The sequence below is a fragment of the Cucurbita moschata genome, unplaced genomic scaffold (assembly GCF_002738365.1).
Source record: "Cucurbita moschata cultivar Rifu unplaced genomic scaffold, Cmos_1.0 Cmo_Scf00058, whole genome shotgun sequence".
Lineage (NCBI taxonomy): Eukaryota > Viridiplantae > Streptophyta > Magnoliopsida > Cucurbitales > Cucurbitaceae > Cucurbita > Cucurbita moschata.
Genome location: NW_019268574.1, coordinates 330,327 through 343,641, shown reverse-complemented (window position 1 = coordinate 343,641; position 13,315 = coordinate 330,327). Strand labels below are relative to the sequence as shown.

The 13,315-nt window shown below is 36.1% G+C and overlaps 1 protein-coding gene across 1 annotated transcript; it reads left to right on the top strand.

Annotated features, from left to right (window-relative positions):
* Positions 1–531: 531 nt before the first annotated feature.
* LOC111436667 lies at positions 532–9,018 on the top strand. Its single transcript, XM_023074388.1, has 4 exons — positions 532–660; positions 7,174–7,290; positions 7,950–8,144; positions 8,257–9,018. Exons 1-4 carry the CDS (start codon positions 532–534, stop codon positions 9,016–9,018), a joined length of 1,203 nt encoding a protein of 400 aa, XP_022930156.1.
* The last annotated feature ends 4,297 nt before the right edge of the window (positions 9,019–13,315 follow it).

The window sequence follows — 13,315 nt, the reverse complement described above, 5'->3', positions numbered from 1 at the left end:
GTATTACTGTGGGATTACGGTCGGTGATCACCAAGCATTTTGCCAATGGCATTGGGATGACCTTGTGTTCTAGGAGGAACTCCATCCCAAGTACCACGTCGAAGTCATCCATGCGAACCACGACAAGGTCTAGCTCTCCAGTCCAATCCCCTATTTTGAAGGGGACTCTCTTGGAAACTCCCACAATAGGCAAGGCCTCGGAATTGACAGCTTTCATTTTCCCCGGGTCTTTTCCTATGGTGAGTCCCAATCTTCTGGCTTCTTGATCGGCAATGAAGTTGTGGGTTGCTCCAGAGTCTATCAAAGTGCTCTTGCTCGGTTGAGAGTTTATTGTGGCATCTACGAACATGAGCCCTTTCTCTAGTACCTCCTTCGGTTCGACTTTTCGTTGGAGGGCCGACAAGAATTTGAGTGCGCCCATTCGGGGGTTGTCGTGATCTTCCTTCTTGTCTAGCAAAGTCTCGACCCTTGCTTCATTGCTCTCTTGAATGGACACTTGAAGTGCAGTGAGAGAGGCCCGATGAGGACAGTATGATACTTTGTGGGGGCCTTTACACAACATGCATTGCAAAGGTGTCGTCGGGTGGTTCTTTTGATGGTAATGCCCTCGAGAAGTCCCCGCTTGATTGTTCTGAGGAGGTCTATCCGTCCACCCATTCGGTCTGTTGGGACTTCCATTTCGCTGGCCTGGTGGTCTGTATGGTTTGCCCCCATTGTTTGGGGCTGGTGTCGCTCTTCTTTGGGATCCTGCTTCGTTCCCACAGTCTACGAGTCTCTCGGCGCAGGCCATTGCGGCAGCTAGGGTTTGGACCCTGCTCTCATGTATCTTTGTTTTGGCCCACGGCTGTAGACCATTTATAAAGAAGAACACCTTGTCCTTCTCTGCCGTGCCCCTGATATCCAGCATCAGGGTTGAGAACTGTCTGACGTAGTCCCGTATGTTTCCAGTGTGTTTCAGGGCTACTATTTTCTCCATTGCTATATGCCCTGCGTTTTCGGGGAGGAATTGTTCCCTCAACTCTCTCTTGAGGTCCTCCCATGAGTCGATGGTGCACAATCCATCCTCGATGTCTTGCACCTTCGTACGCCACCACAGTTTGGCGTCGTCTACGAGATACATCGCGGCTACAGTCACCTTCTTGTCGTCGGTACAAGCCGTTGTGGCTTTGAAGTACTGTTCGACGTCGAAGATGAAGTTCTCCAACTCCTTGGCGTCCCGATTCCCTTTGAAGGCTCTAGGGTCTGGGAACCTTAGTTTGTTGGATCCTGTATTAGTTTGTCCAGCCGCGACACCTTCCACGGCTTTCATGGTAATTTCAATTCGAGTGCTCATGGCGGCCATCCTTTCTTGGAGGTCGTCGACTGTTGATCTGAATTCATCAGCCAATCCATTGAACAAACTCATCATTGTGGTTTGTAGTACGTCGAACTTTTCGCCACGTCCCTCTTTGTGTGCGACAGAGCTATCCGGAGTATCAGACGGTTTTGGGCTGCTCGTAGGAGCAACTCTTTCTTCGAGCGAGGTCACTCGAAACAATAGTTCTGCGATTGGCAACCCATCCAGGCGGTTGCCCATTGCGTCGACTTTGACGACTTTCTCGCTCAGTTCGGTCACCCGTGTTTCCAGGAAACGGAGGGTGTCAGGGACTTCTTTGAGGAACAGCATTTCCTCCTCTATTAGCGTAAGCCGGTCGGCTTGTGCTTTGGGTGTCGACTTTGTTGTCGACATGATCTCGGTCTGTATGACGTTACGGAGCTAACAAAGCTCTGATACCACTTGACACAATCGCGCTTTCGAAGGCAGCGGACTAGCGATTGTGCGGCACTCACTTTCCAGCAACGAGTGAGTTGAGCCTATTTGTTCTTGCGTCGCCTACGGCCAAGCGACGTACGGTCGAGCCTCTAGCCTCGGTTTTTAAAAGAAGGTTTTAGAAAACGAGGAGAGAGAGATTTTTGAAAGAGAGATTTTTGAAAGAGAGATTTTAGAAAGAGACGTTATATAGCAAGCAAGAGAAAGATAACAACGGCTTAGCATATATAACCTTGGGTAGGGAGAAGTTGACGACTAGTCATATCCCCCTATAGTACATTCTGGGCCATTTTAGTTCTGGCAGGCGTAGACATGATATTTTTGAGGTGTCATACGCTTTAGAATTACAAAAGGAAAAACACTAGAATGAAAAGACATGACAAGGGTTTGGCTTGTCATGGGCATGCGGCCATGGGCGACAAGCCCTGGACAAGCATGACCGTGACACTGGGCTGCGTATGCATGTGGGCTGGGGCGAAGATTGTGGACTGGGTCATAATAATAAAGAAAAACCTTTAACTACTTTCAATTTTGGTTTAATCATTTAAATTTAATTTTAAATGGTTTTTTAATTGTCTTGTTTTAACTTCAATTTAATTTTTAAGATAAGTTTTTATTTGGTTAGATCGATTTGTTATTTTTAAAGTAATTATCCCTTAAGTTTAGGGTTTAACATCTTTCATTTTAGTAGGAAGGATATTTTCCTAATTAAAGGAGAAAATATAGAAAATGCAACCGTCTCGTCTGTGTTTAACACAACTTTGTTTTTCCATTTCCACCAAAAATAGCAAATGAAAAAGAATTGGTATTTATAACTATGCTATGGATATCAACCTAAAAACATACCTGGCAATTAATTTTTTTTAGGTGGATATTAACCTTAAATTAACTACTGAAACAACTTTAACAGCTTGTTGAACTCAAGTTTTATTTTTTATTTTTTTCTATATAATAAATCAAAATCTAAATACTGTTTGATTAAGCATCAACAAAAGAGATTTGAGTATCTAAAAAGAATAAAGCCTTTAACCAGCTTTGGTTTTATCTTATTGTTTGCTTTGGAAAAAAACATTATTATTAATACATGTTTTGCAGTATCCAACAAACAAGCCATAGAAAAAAATTGGCATTTACAAGAAAGTAAATGGCAAGAGACTATTTACAATTATCAAACAAAGTTAGTTTTAAATGCTCATTGCAATTCAAACGACGATGATTTGAACAAACGCGTTTTGGAAAAGCAAGCCCAATTCAACTAGAGTTTCGGAATGAACTTTTGGCATACGACTTTGTTTTGGTGCAATTTTAAAAGTTTGAATGGACATGCTTCATTTGAGGTATTTTGGCCAGAGAAATCACATTGGCTTTCTCAACGATGCCATGCTACAAACTGCACTTGGGCAGCTTTTAATGATGGATTTTACTTAAAAAATACTCATTCCAAGAAGTTAAAGTTTATACACCCTTGGAAAAACTGAAGTAAAATCTCCCTCACTCATTTTGGACCCACAAAACCTTTTTTTTTTTTTTTTTTTCTTTTCTTTCATGTTTGATTGCTTTAGCATGTAATAATTTTATGGAGAGTTGTGGGGTTTCTTTATAGACTTAAGATGTTGTATATTTAAGTCTAATAAAAGTGGGAGGAATCTTTTGGGATTTTATAGTTCTTTGGATGTTGATAATTTAATTGTGTTTCAAGTTTTTACTTGTAAGGACCCATGTGCAAGCTTCAAATCTTGATTTGGCACTTAATGGCCCGAATATTCCCATAACAATTTTGTCAAGTTATTTGCTCCGTGCTTCTAAGAGTGAAAAATATCTCCATAGACCAACATGAGTCTTCCAGCATGTCCTTTCCTCACTCACATGTTTGCTAGGGAAATTCTTAAGAGGTCTCCCAATTTAAATCTTGGTTAGTAAGTTTTCTTAGTCATCTATACTCTAGGTCACTTTCATTCGCATATAATCTTGGTTTATTCATGTACTCTATTTTATTCGAGTATCACTCTACACAAAACCCTTTCAGGATAAGGAATACTTGAGATTTTAAACTTGAAAGGGTAACAATTTAAGTCAAAAAGAAAATAGGTATAATAATTGGTTATGATAAGGTTAAGATCATAAATAAGATATATACAAGGAAAATAATCTTTATAAGACTATGAAAGGGAAGAAACTATGTGAAGATAGAGGGAAGAGATCAAGGAGAAATACCCAAGTAATTCCAATATCAAGATTTCGAGGACAAAAGTTTCTTCTAGAGTGTATGATGTATGAACTAAAAAAAAAAAAAGTAAATTATTTATGCGTAATTAGACAGTTTAAATCAATAGGAGTAAGTTTTTATGTATAATTAGGCTTAGCTAGTTTAAATTATTAGGAGTATGTTTTAAATTATTTCATGCAAGATTAGGTGAGTCAACTCCCATAGTAGTTCTAATTTATGATTGTTGGACACTTTAGGCCGAATTAAATTTCAGAGAGCAGCGTTAAGTAGCGCTAGCATCAAGGAGTCGTAGTAGCTTCAGCCTAGGCCAACCAAGTAAGTGGCTCTACTGTCGTAGGATATAGAAATTGTATGTTGTATATTGGCACAGGCCCATAGTTTTGCACGTGTCATAATTTGTATGTTGAGACCATTATGATTTAATACGTAACTGTTATGCAACGTGAATGTTAAGTTGTCTTGGATGAATTAATATGTGATATAATGTGATGTGATATGTTATTCTCGGATTACATGATGTGACTGGTAAGGTATTTATTGTATGAATTGCATGTTATGAAACGTTATGTTGAAAGCATGAAAATGTTACGTTATGTCTTGTGGAATTGAAAGTAAATTAGTTTCTTTAAATAATTAGTTAAGTTTCCGCATTAGGGTATTCTCGAAGGGGTTCATGTTGTGAGGTCTTATAGATATGAGTGCATATTTTTTTTAGTTTCTTACTTACACTTAAGCAAAATCTTTAGGAGGTTTGGCATGAAACTGAGAAAAAAAAAAAAAAAAAAGTGCCAATAGTACAACTACGAAAAGTTAAGTGCCAATAGTACAACTACGAAAAGTTACTCGAAAATGGCTAGAAAATGAAATTATTTAAGTTTGGTTTTTTTTACTAAACAAATGAGTCAAATTTATTTAATTTGAACCTTTCTTAGAGTTTGGTTTAAAAATATCGAAAGAAACTTAGTTTTTTCACATAATGATTTAAGTGTCTCCAATAGGGTCTTCTGAGAGTGGTAATGATTTAAGTGTCTTAGGGTCTTCTGAGAGTGGTAAGGTTGTGAAATCTAATAGACATTATTACATGCTTTTTTTTTCGTCCTTATTTTACACTTAGTACAATCTTAGTTGATATTGTACCATACTAAAATGAGAAAATAATTTTTTTGAATGAGTTAATGACCCTGTCAAAAGTAGGAAAAAAAGTGTAAATGGTACACCTAGGAAAATGAGTCGAAAGTGGTCCGAAAATGGAAGTGTTTAGTTTTTTTTACAAAACATATGTGTCAAATTCATCAAATTTGAACGTAACTTACAGTTTCGTTGAAAAATATTAAAAGTAACTTAGTTTTTTCACATAATTATTTGAGTGTCTCCGTTAGGGTCTTCTTGAGAGGGTTTAGGTGTGAGTACATATTTTTTTTTCTTCCTTATTTTAACCTTAGAAAAATCTTTAGGGGATTTGGTATGATACGAAGACGTGAAAACAACTTGTTCGAATGAGTTAATGACCCTCGTCTCAAAGAAGAAAAAAAAGTGTCAATGATACACCCACATAAAATGACTTGAAAATAGCCCAAAAATAAAACTATTTAAGTTTGGTTATTTTTACTAAACATATGTATCAAATTCAGCAAATTTTAATGTTAGTTACAGTTTCGTTGAAAAATATTGAAAGAAACTTAGTTTTTAAACGTATTGATTTAAGTATCAACATTAGGGTCTTCTCGAGAGGGTTCAGGTTGTGTGGTTTTATAGACATGAGTCCATATTTTTATTCTTCCTTATTTTATACTTAGTACAATTTTTAGTGGTTTTGGTATGATACTAAAACAAGAAAATAACTTTTCTGAACGACTTAATGACCCTCGTCTCAAAGAGGCAAAAAAGGTTCTAATGGTACACCAATGGAAAATGGCTTGAAAATGACCCGAAAATGAAAGTGTTTAAGTCTAGTTTTTTATAAACATATATGTCAAATTCATAAAATTTTAACATTCATTAAAACTTCGTTGAGAAATATTGAAAGAAACTTAGTTTTTTTTTTCACATAATGATTTAAGTGTCTCCATTACCGTCTTCTCAAAAGGATTCAGGTTGTGAGGTCTTATAGACATGAGTATATGTTTTTTTTTCTTCCTTATTTTGTGCTTAGTATAATCTTTAGTGGATTTGGTATGATAGTAAAACGATAAAACTACTTTTCTAAACGAGTTAATGACCCTCATCCCAAAGGGGAAAAAAGTGTCAATGGTACACCTACGGAAAATGACTCAAAATGGCCCGAAAATGAAAGTGTTTAAGTTTGACTTTTTTACTAAACATATGTGTCAAATAAATCAAATTTGAACCTTCGTTACAGTTTCGTTGAAAATAGAAGAGCTACCATTATGTGTGGAGGAAATATCCACTAAAAGGAGACAAGGGACTACACAAATAATTTAGCTCCTGATAAGCGCCACTTTGGTGTGAGACAACGGTTATGGGATACCTGAATTAGGCACTGACAAGCTAGTGGAAGCTTATTTTTATACTCAACCCTTTCCCCTTTTCTTTTCAAGTATGGGGTGAGGTGGGGATGTGCTCGGAAGCTGAACCGTCACAAAGGGGTGTCGATCTGTGGCGTTAGTGTTAATTTGTATTCTTTTCTTAGAGAGTTTTCATTTGTATTCTTTTGGTTTTTCGCACATATGACACGCTTGTAAATAACTAATATAGTACCCGTTTTGTATTTCTATTGCTTTGGATTTTATTGATGGTATTTTATGATTTTAAATGGGACGAAATTTTAACTTATTTTTTTGCATTTTAATTGTTTGATTTACTTTACTTATTTTTATCTTTCGACTTTTGGTCGTAGTCTGATTTTTCAAAAATTCAAAAAATTTTGTCATGATATTTTTGGTATTAGAGTAGCCGAGTTTAGGTCCTATAAACCATTTTTCTAGGTGGAGTGTTTTATACCTCTGTGACTCAACTCTCTGACACGTCATTGTGACTAGATATATTGTTTAGACGTGTATTTTATTATAAGACTTATGAGGATGTAACTTATGAGACTTATGATTATTATGATTACTATTTATGTTGCTTGATGGAACAATGTGCTAGTAACCTAAGTTTGTTGTCTTCCTGATAGATTATGGCTCCTAAGAGAATAGGGACTTATGTCGGGTCTCAACCTAGGAAAGGTAGAAGAAGGGCTGAAGATGACATCGCAATTTCGACACTTAAAACAGGACAACATCCACCCAGGGTGAGGCTAGAGAGCTGCTTCCTAATGCCGACAGAGCCATGCTGTAGGCACGAGTGTCTAAGAGAGGTCGAAGTAGAACCGTGACTTGAGATTTCCTTGAGATAGTTCCTTGGGCACTCGTGCCCAGGAAAATACCACTGGTGTAGCACCCACCCCTGCCAGGGAATCTTTTCTTTAATAGTATTATCTCATGGTGCTCCCACAAGTTGGCTGAGTGTACACACCAGAGCAGGGCAGTGAGGGTGGACAATGAGCTAGAATAGTAGTAACAAGTACTCTTATTTATCTTCAACCGTTTAACCTTTTGTTGGTTGACCTTAATGATATGCATTTATGTATGATAAAAAAAAAATGATTGATGTAAATGTCCACTAGAATTAGATCTTTTAGAACCTATGTGACAGTACCATGTCCTTAATGACTGAGGTGTCGTGGAATGACCCCTTGATACCCAACATGGGAGTGTGTTAAAGATCACGTGTTTGTTTAGATTGCTGTCAGTTAGTATCTGCTTAAATCTCCTTATAATCAAGGGTTTTAGTTTTGGTTTGATTTAGTTTTTATTTGTTTACTTGTTTGTTATCAGAAGATTTTTAGGTAGATTTTGTAAATATCTTTTTGTATTCTTGGTATATATAGGAGACAATTATCAAATGTAGGCAGTTCGTATGGAGATTTATCTGGAGGCTTTGGATCTTTGGGAAGAAATGAGAGAGGATTACGAGGTCCCTCCATTTCCAGCAAATCCTACTTGTAGCACAAATCAAAGTATAGAAGGAAAAGAAGACAAGAAAATCAAAGGCAAAAGCTTGCCTATTTGCAGCTATATCTCAAATGATCTTCAAGCGAATAATGTCTCTCAAAACAGCAAAAGAAATCTGAGATTATCTCAAGGCTGAATAGGAAGGAGATGAGAGGATTTGGGGAATGAAAGTCCTGAATTTGATTAGGGATTTTGAGTTGCAGAAGATGAAGGAGTCTCAGTCGGTGAAAAAGTACTCTGACAGACTTCTCAACATTGCCAACAAGGTGAGATTGCTTGGTTCTATGTTAAATGATTCCAGGATCGTTGAAAAGCTGCTATTCTCTATTCCAGAGAAGTTTGAAGCCACCATTACTACTCTAGAGAACACCAAAGACCTGTCAAAGATTTCTCTTAGAGAGCTCTTGAACGCTTTACAAGCACAAAAGCAAAGGAGGCCTATGAGGCAAGAAGGGGTGACTGAAGGTGTTATAAATGTTAAGAATCAAGACAACAGCAGGTATAAAAACAAGAAAATTTTCAAAAACCAATCGACGAATGGAGATTCATCTACCAATTATCAGAAGACAAAAGGAGGAGGTTCCAAAAAGTTCTATCCACCTTGCCGTCATTGTGAGAAGAAAGGTCATCCACCATACAAGTGTTGGAGAAGACGTGACGCCAAATGCTCCAAATGCAATCAACTTGGACATGAAGCGGTGATCTGCAAAGTCAAAGGTCAGGTGAAAGAAGTAGATGCACCAGTAATTGATCAAGAAGAAGAAGATCAATTGTTTGTGGTCACTTGTTTCTTAGACAAAGAATCAAGCGAGATCTGGTTGATTGACAGTGGGTGCACAAATCATATGACATATGACAGTGAGTTTTTTGAGGAATTAAGAGACACTGAAGTCAAGAGAGTGAGGATTGACAATGGTGAACACTTGGGAGTTAACGGAAAAGGCACAGTAGCTATACCAAGCTAGTACAAAATTTATTCCAGATGTTTTATTTGTACCTAAAATTGATCAAAATCTCTTAAGTGTGGGTCAGTTACATGATAAAGACTATAAAGTGTTGTTTGAGAATAATCAGTGCTTGATCAGAGATGCTAGTGGCAAAGACTTGTTCAATGTCAAAATGAAAGGAAAAAAACTTTACTCTAAATTCGATGGAGAAAGAGTAGATGGCATTTATATCCAGAGCTAGTGCCACTGAGATTTGGGACAAAAAACTTAGGCACTTTCATCATTGAGGTTTGCTTCAGATGCAGTCGAAGAAGTTGCTAATGCCACTGAGATTTGGCACAAAAAAATTTCCTCTTTGTCGTGCTTGTAATTTTGGGAAGAAACATAGACAACCCTTTCCTAAAGAGGCATGGAGAGCCTCGAAAAAGCTGCACCTGGTTCATACTAATTTTTGTAGTCCTCAGCAACACCATCATTAAATGACAATATTTATTACATTGTTTTTATTGATGATCTAACAAGAATGTGTTGGATCTTCTTGCTAAAGCAAAAGTCAGAAGTTGCGGGTATATTTTGGAAATTCAATGCAAGAGTTGAGAATGAAAGTGCATGTTTGATTAAGACTATAAGATTAGATAATGGCAAGGAGTACACTTCAGAAACTTTTCACAAGTTTTGTGAAGAACCTGTATTTGAGTGGGTTTTTAATTCAAAAGTCAATCGTAAATGAAAAAGGCCAAAATGGTGAAAATGAAAGGCGAAGATTTATTTTTGGAAATAGTTAGAATTTCATGGGTCACTAAAGAGTGGCATTCTCACCGGGTTATATTTAGTCTTATGAGAGCTTATAAATATATTGTACTTTCTAATGTGAAAAGTACTAAAAAAAAATAAATGAAATAGAGAAGTAATAGAAGAAAGTTTTTTGAGTTGAACATAGTGTTCTTTGTCTCCTTCTATCATTAGTTTGTGTGAGATTTATTTCACAAATTGGTGAGTTTTTCTTTGACAAGAATGACGTCAGTGAAAGGAGGAAAGATTTATAATGGAGAGGACAAGATGCATACTTCATGAGAAGGATATTCCAAAACGTTTTTGGGGAAAAGCAGCGAACACTGTTGCGTGCTTGCAAAATTGAATTTTAACAAAAGCTGTAAAGGATCTAACACTATTTGAAGTTTTGTATGGTTACAAATCTTCTTTAATGTTCCTTAGAGTATTTGGGTGTCTTTGCTTCACTTACATTCCACATGTCAAGCATGATAAGCTTGACAAAAAGGCAGAAGCTGACATGTTTGTTCGGTATAGCACTATATCCAAAACTTACAGAGTTTTTCAACCACACACTATTCATGTTATTGTGCGCCGAGATGTTCATTTTGCTGGAAATGAGCAGTGAAATTGAGTAGAAGTGACTAAGGTGGAATCAGATTTCTAATGCACTAAACAATTTAATCTTTGGTAGCATGTTAGAAGAGTTTGAAGATGAACAACAAGAAGAGTCTGAAGATGAACAACAAGAAGAGTCTGAAGATGAACGACAAGATGCTTTGGTTGATGATGCACTTGTCAGAGGAGGAGCTTTTTGGTGATCCTGAAAAAAAAATCAGGGAGTTGGTTGATCGACCTATAAACAGAAAAATAATTGGAGTAAGATGGGTGTTCAAGAAAATGCTTGGAGTTAGAGAATCTAAACAAGAGAAGTGTTAAAGATCACATGTTTGTTTAGATTTATGTGAGTTAGTATCGGATTAAATCTTAAGTTAGAAGTTGATTTAGTTTTGATTTGTTTACTGGTTTGTTACTGGATTTTCTACCGATTTTTAGGTAGATTTTCTAAATATCTTTTTATATTCTCAGTACATATGGAGCCTTTTTTCTCTTCATAATACAATCTTCTCATCTACCATTCAATTACTCACTCTTTTACTAAGAGTGCAATATGTACAAAGGGTAGGGTAGTCCTTGGTGCACTCTAGTGGTCAAAGAACTCGAGGGGTTTCGAAGGACGATAGGGATTATTACAACCTCTTTGAATATGGAAGGACGTGAGTTAAGCAAATAACTAAGGTTATGAACTAAGTAGACCTAAGGTTGACCTACCATGGGAATTGAGCATAAACAACTTTCAAGGATAAATGTTTTTAAATAGGGGATAACATGTAATGCTCGAGCTCCAATGAGAATTAATTTTCTCTATTCTTTCTTTAAGATAGACTTCTAAATTTTTATTGAGAGTCTTGAATGTTGAATTTGAGGTTGTGGTAGACATAAAAAAATCCTTATAATGATCCCGAAAACCTAAGATAAATATAAAAAAAAAAAAAAAAGTTAGTCAAAGTCAACCAGGTTAAAATGATCATTTGGGGGTCTCAAGAGATCCTAAACTGATCCTATTCAGAGAAAAAGAGAAAAAGTAAAAAGGAAAAGAAAAGGAACAAAGGGTTACAGTTTACCTTTTATTAGTATGATGATTGAGTGTGTGAGTTGTTATGCAATCAAAATAGTTGGTATCAAATCTAAGAGATACTCAATCCAATCTATGAAGATTGAAAGTTATGATTGGAATCAAGAAGTTTTATGGATTCAATTTCAGTCTTGAAAGATGTATTTGTATCGTGAAGATCATCATGAATTCTTATTTGGGGTGAAGTTGGATACCATGACCATAGAGTTGTAGAAGCTCAAGGATTTCAAAGCTCTAAGGTTGATGACGTTGACGCTGTCCAGAAACGTGACGTTCAATATCTTCAAGAAGAAGACAACATCATATTGATTCAAGGCAACGTCAAATATGTATGAAAAATCCTCAGCTATGAATAAGGTATATTTAATGCGTAGATTGTTCAATTTACAAATATTTGAAATGGATCTATTACAAATCATATAAATGACTTCAATATCATTGTATGTCATTTTGCTATGTGGAAATTAACTTTGAAGATAAAATTAAAACATTAAATTTGATGTCATATTTACCTGAATAGTAGAAAATTTTTGTTATTGTGATCAGAAGTTCTCGAGGATGTGAGAAACTAAAGTTTGATGAATTCGAGATGTAGTTTTCAACGAAATTATTTACAAACGAGAAATTGAAGATTCATTGGAAAGTGCTTTCAGTGTTTATCAGAGGAGAAGAAGTAAATCGAAGGACTCAAATATACATGGTCAATAAAAATCAAAGAACCGAAGAAAATATTCGAACACACCCAAACGTAACGTGTTGAAATTGTAACGATAAGAGGCACTTTCAGACATATTGTACGAAACTGAAGAAAAAGCAGAATAAAAAATCTAGAGATGATAATATTTATATAAGTTCAGGAAAAGATACAGAGGAGGCTCTAATTCAACTCGATTGAAACCTGGATTTTTTATTCAGGTACATCTTATCATTTATCTCCAAACAAGTAACTGTTTTGAAGTTTCAAATTTGGAAATTTTGAGAAGGTGTATCTCGTTGACAACAAAGCCTTGAAGATTGAAGGAACGAGAGATGTTCGTGTACAAACTTCAACAAAAGATCAGTGGACATTGAAGGATGTTAGTATATCTCAAGTCTCTAGAAGAACCTGGTCTCCATTGGTCAGTGGACAACATAGGTAATGTAGTAGAGTTTGAAAAGAATCCGGGTAAGTTTGTGAAGGGTGCTATATAAACATGGCTGCTTTTGCTGAGAGTTTTCCCCTTTAAGTCTATGACACAATTTACTTGAAAGTATGTGCATTAAGTGAATTAAGATGCTCGCTAAAGGAGTTTTAGATGGCCTAAAATCTGTTGACATGGGTTTTTGTGAGAGATGTGTTATGGGCAAGCAAAAACAAGTTAGCTTCACAAATACTTCTAAAGAACAGAAGGAAGTACGGTTGGAATTGGTCCATATAAATGTTTAGAAACCATCTCGAGTTCCATCACTTAGTGAATTTAAGTTTTATGTCACCTTCATTGATGATTTTATCACCAAGTTATTGGTTTATTTCCTTAAACAAAAATTAGATGTGTTTGCCACCTTCAAGAAGTGGAAAGCTAAAGTTGAAAATCATATCGATTGGAAGATCAAATGTTTGATGTCAAATGGTGGAGAAGAGTACAACAAATTAGAATTTAAAGCATTTTTTGTATATGATGGGAATTAAATTAATGATGACAGTATCTAGTAAGACAAGATAAAATGGTGTTGCTGAAAGGATAAAAAGAACATTGAATGAGTGAGCAAGGAGTAGGAGAATTTATTCTAGATTACCAAAGAATCATGGATTGATGTTGTGAATATAACAACCTACTTGATCAATAGAGGGTTGTTAATACCCTTGGG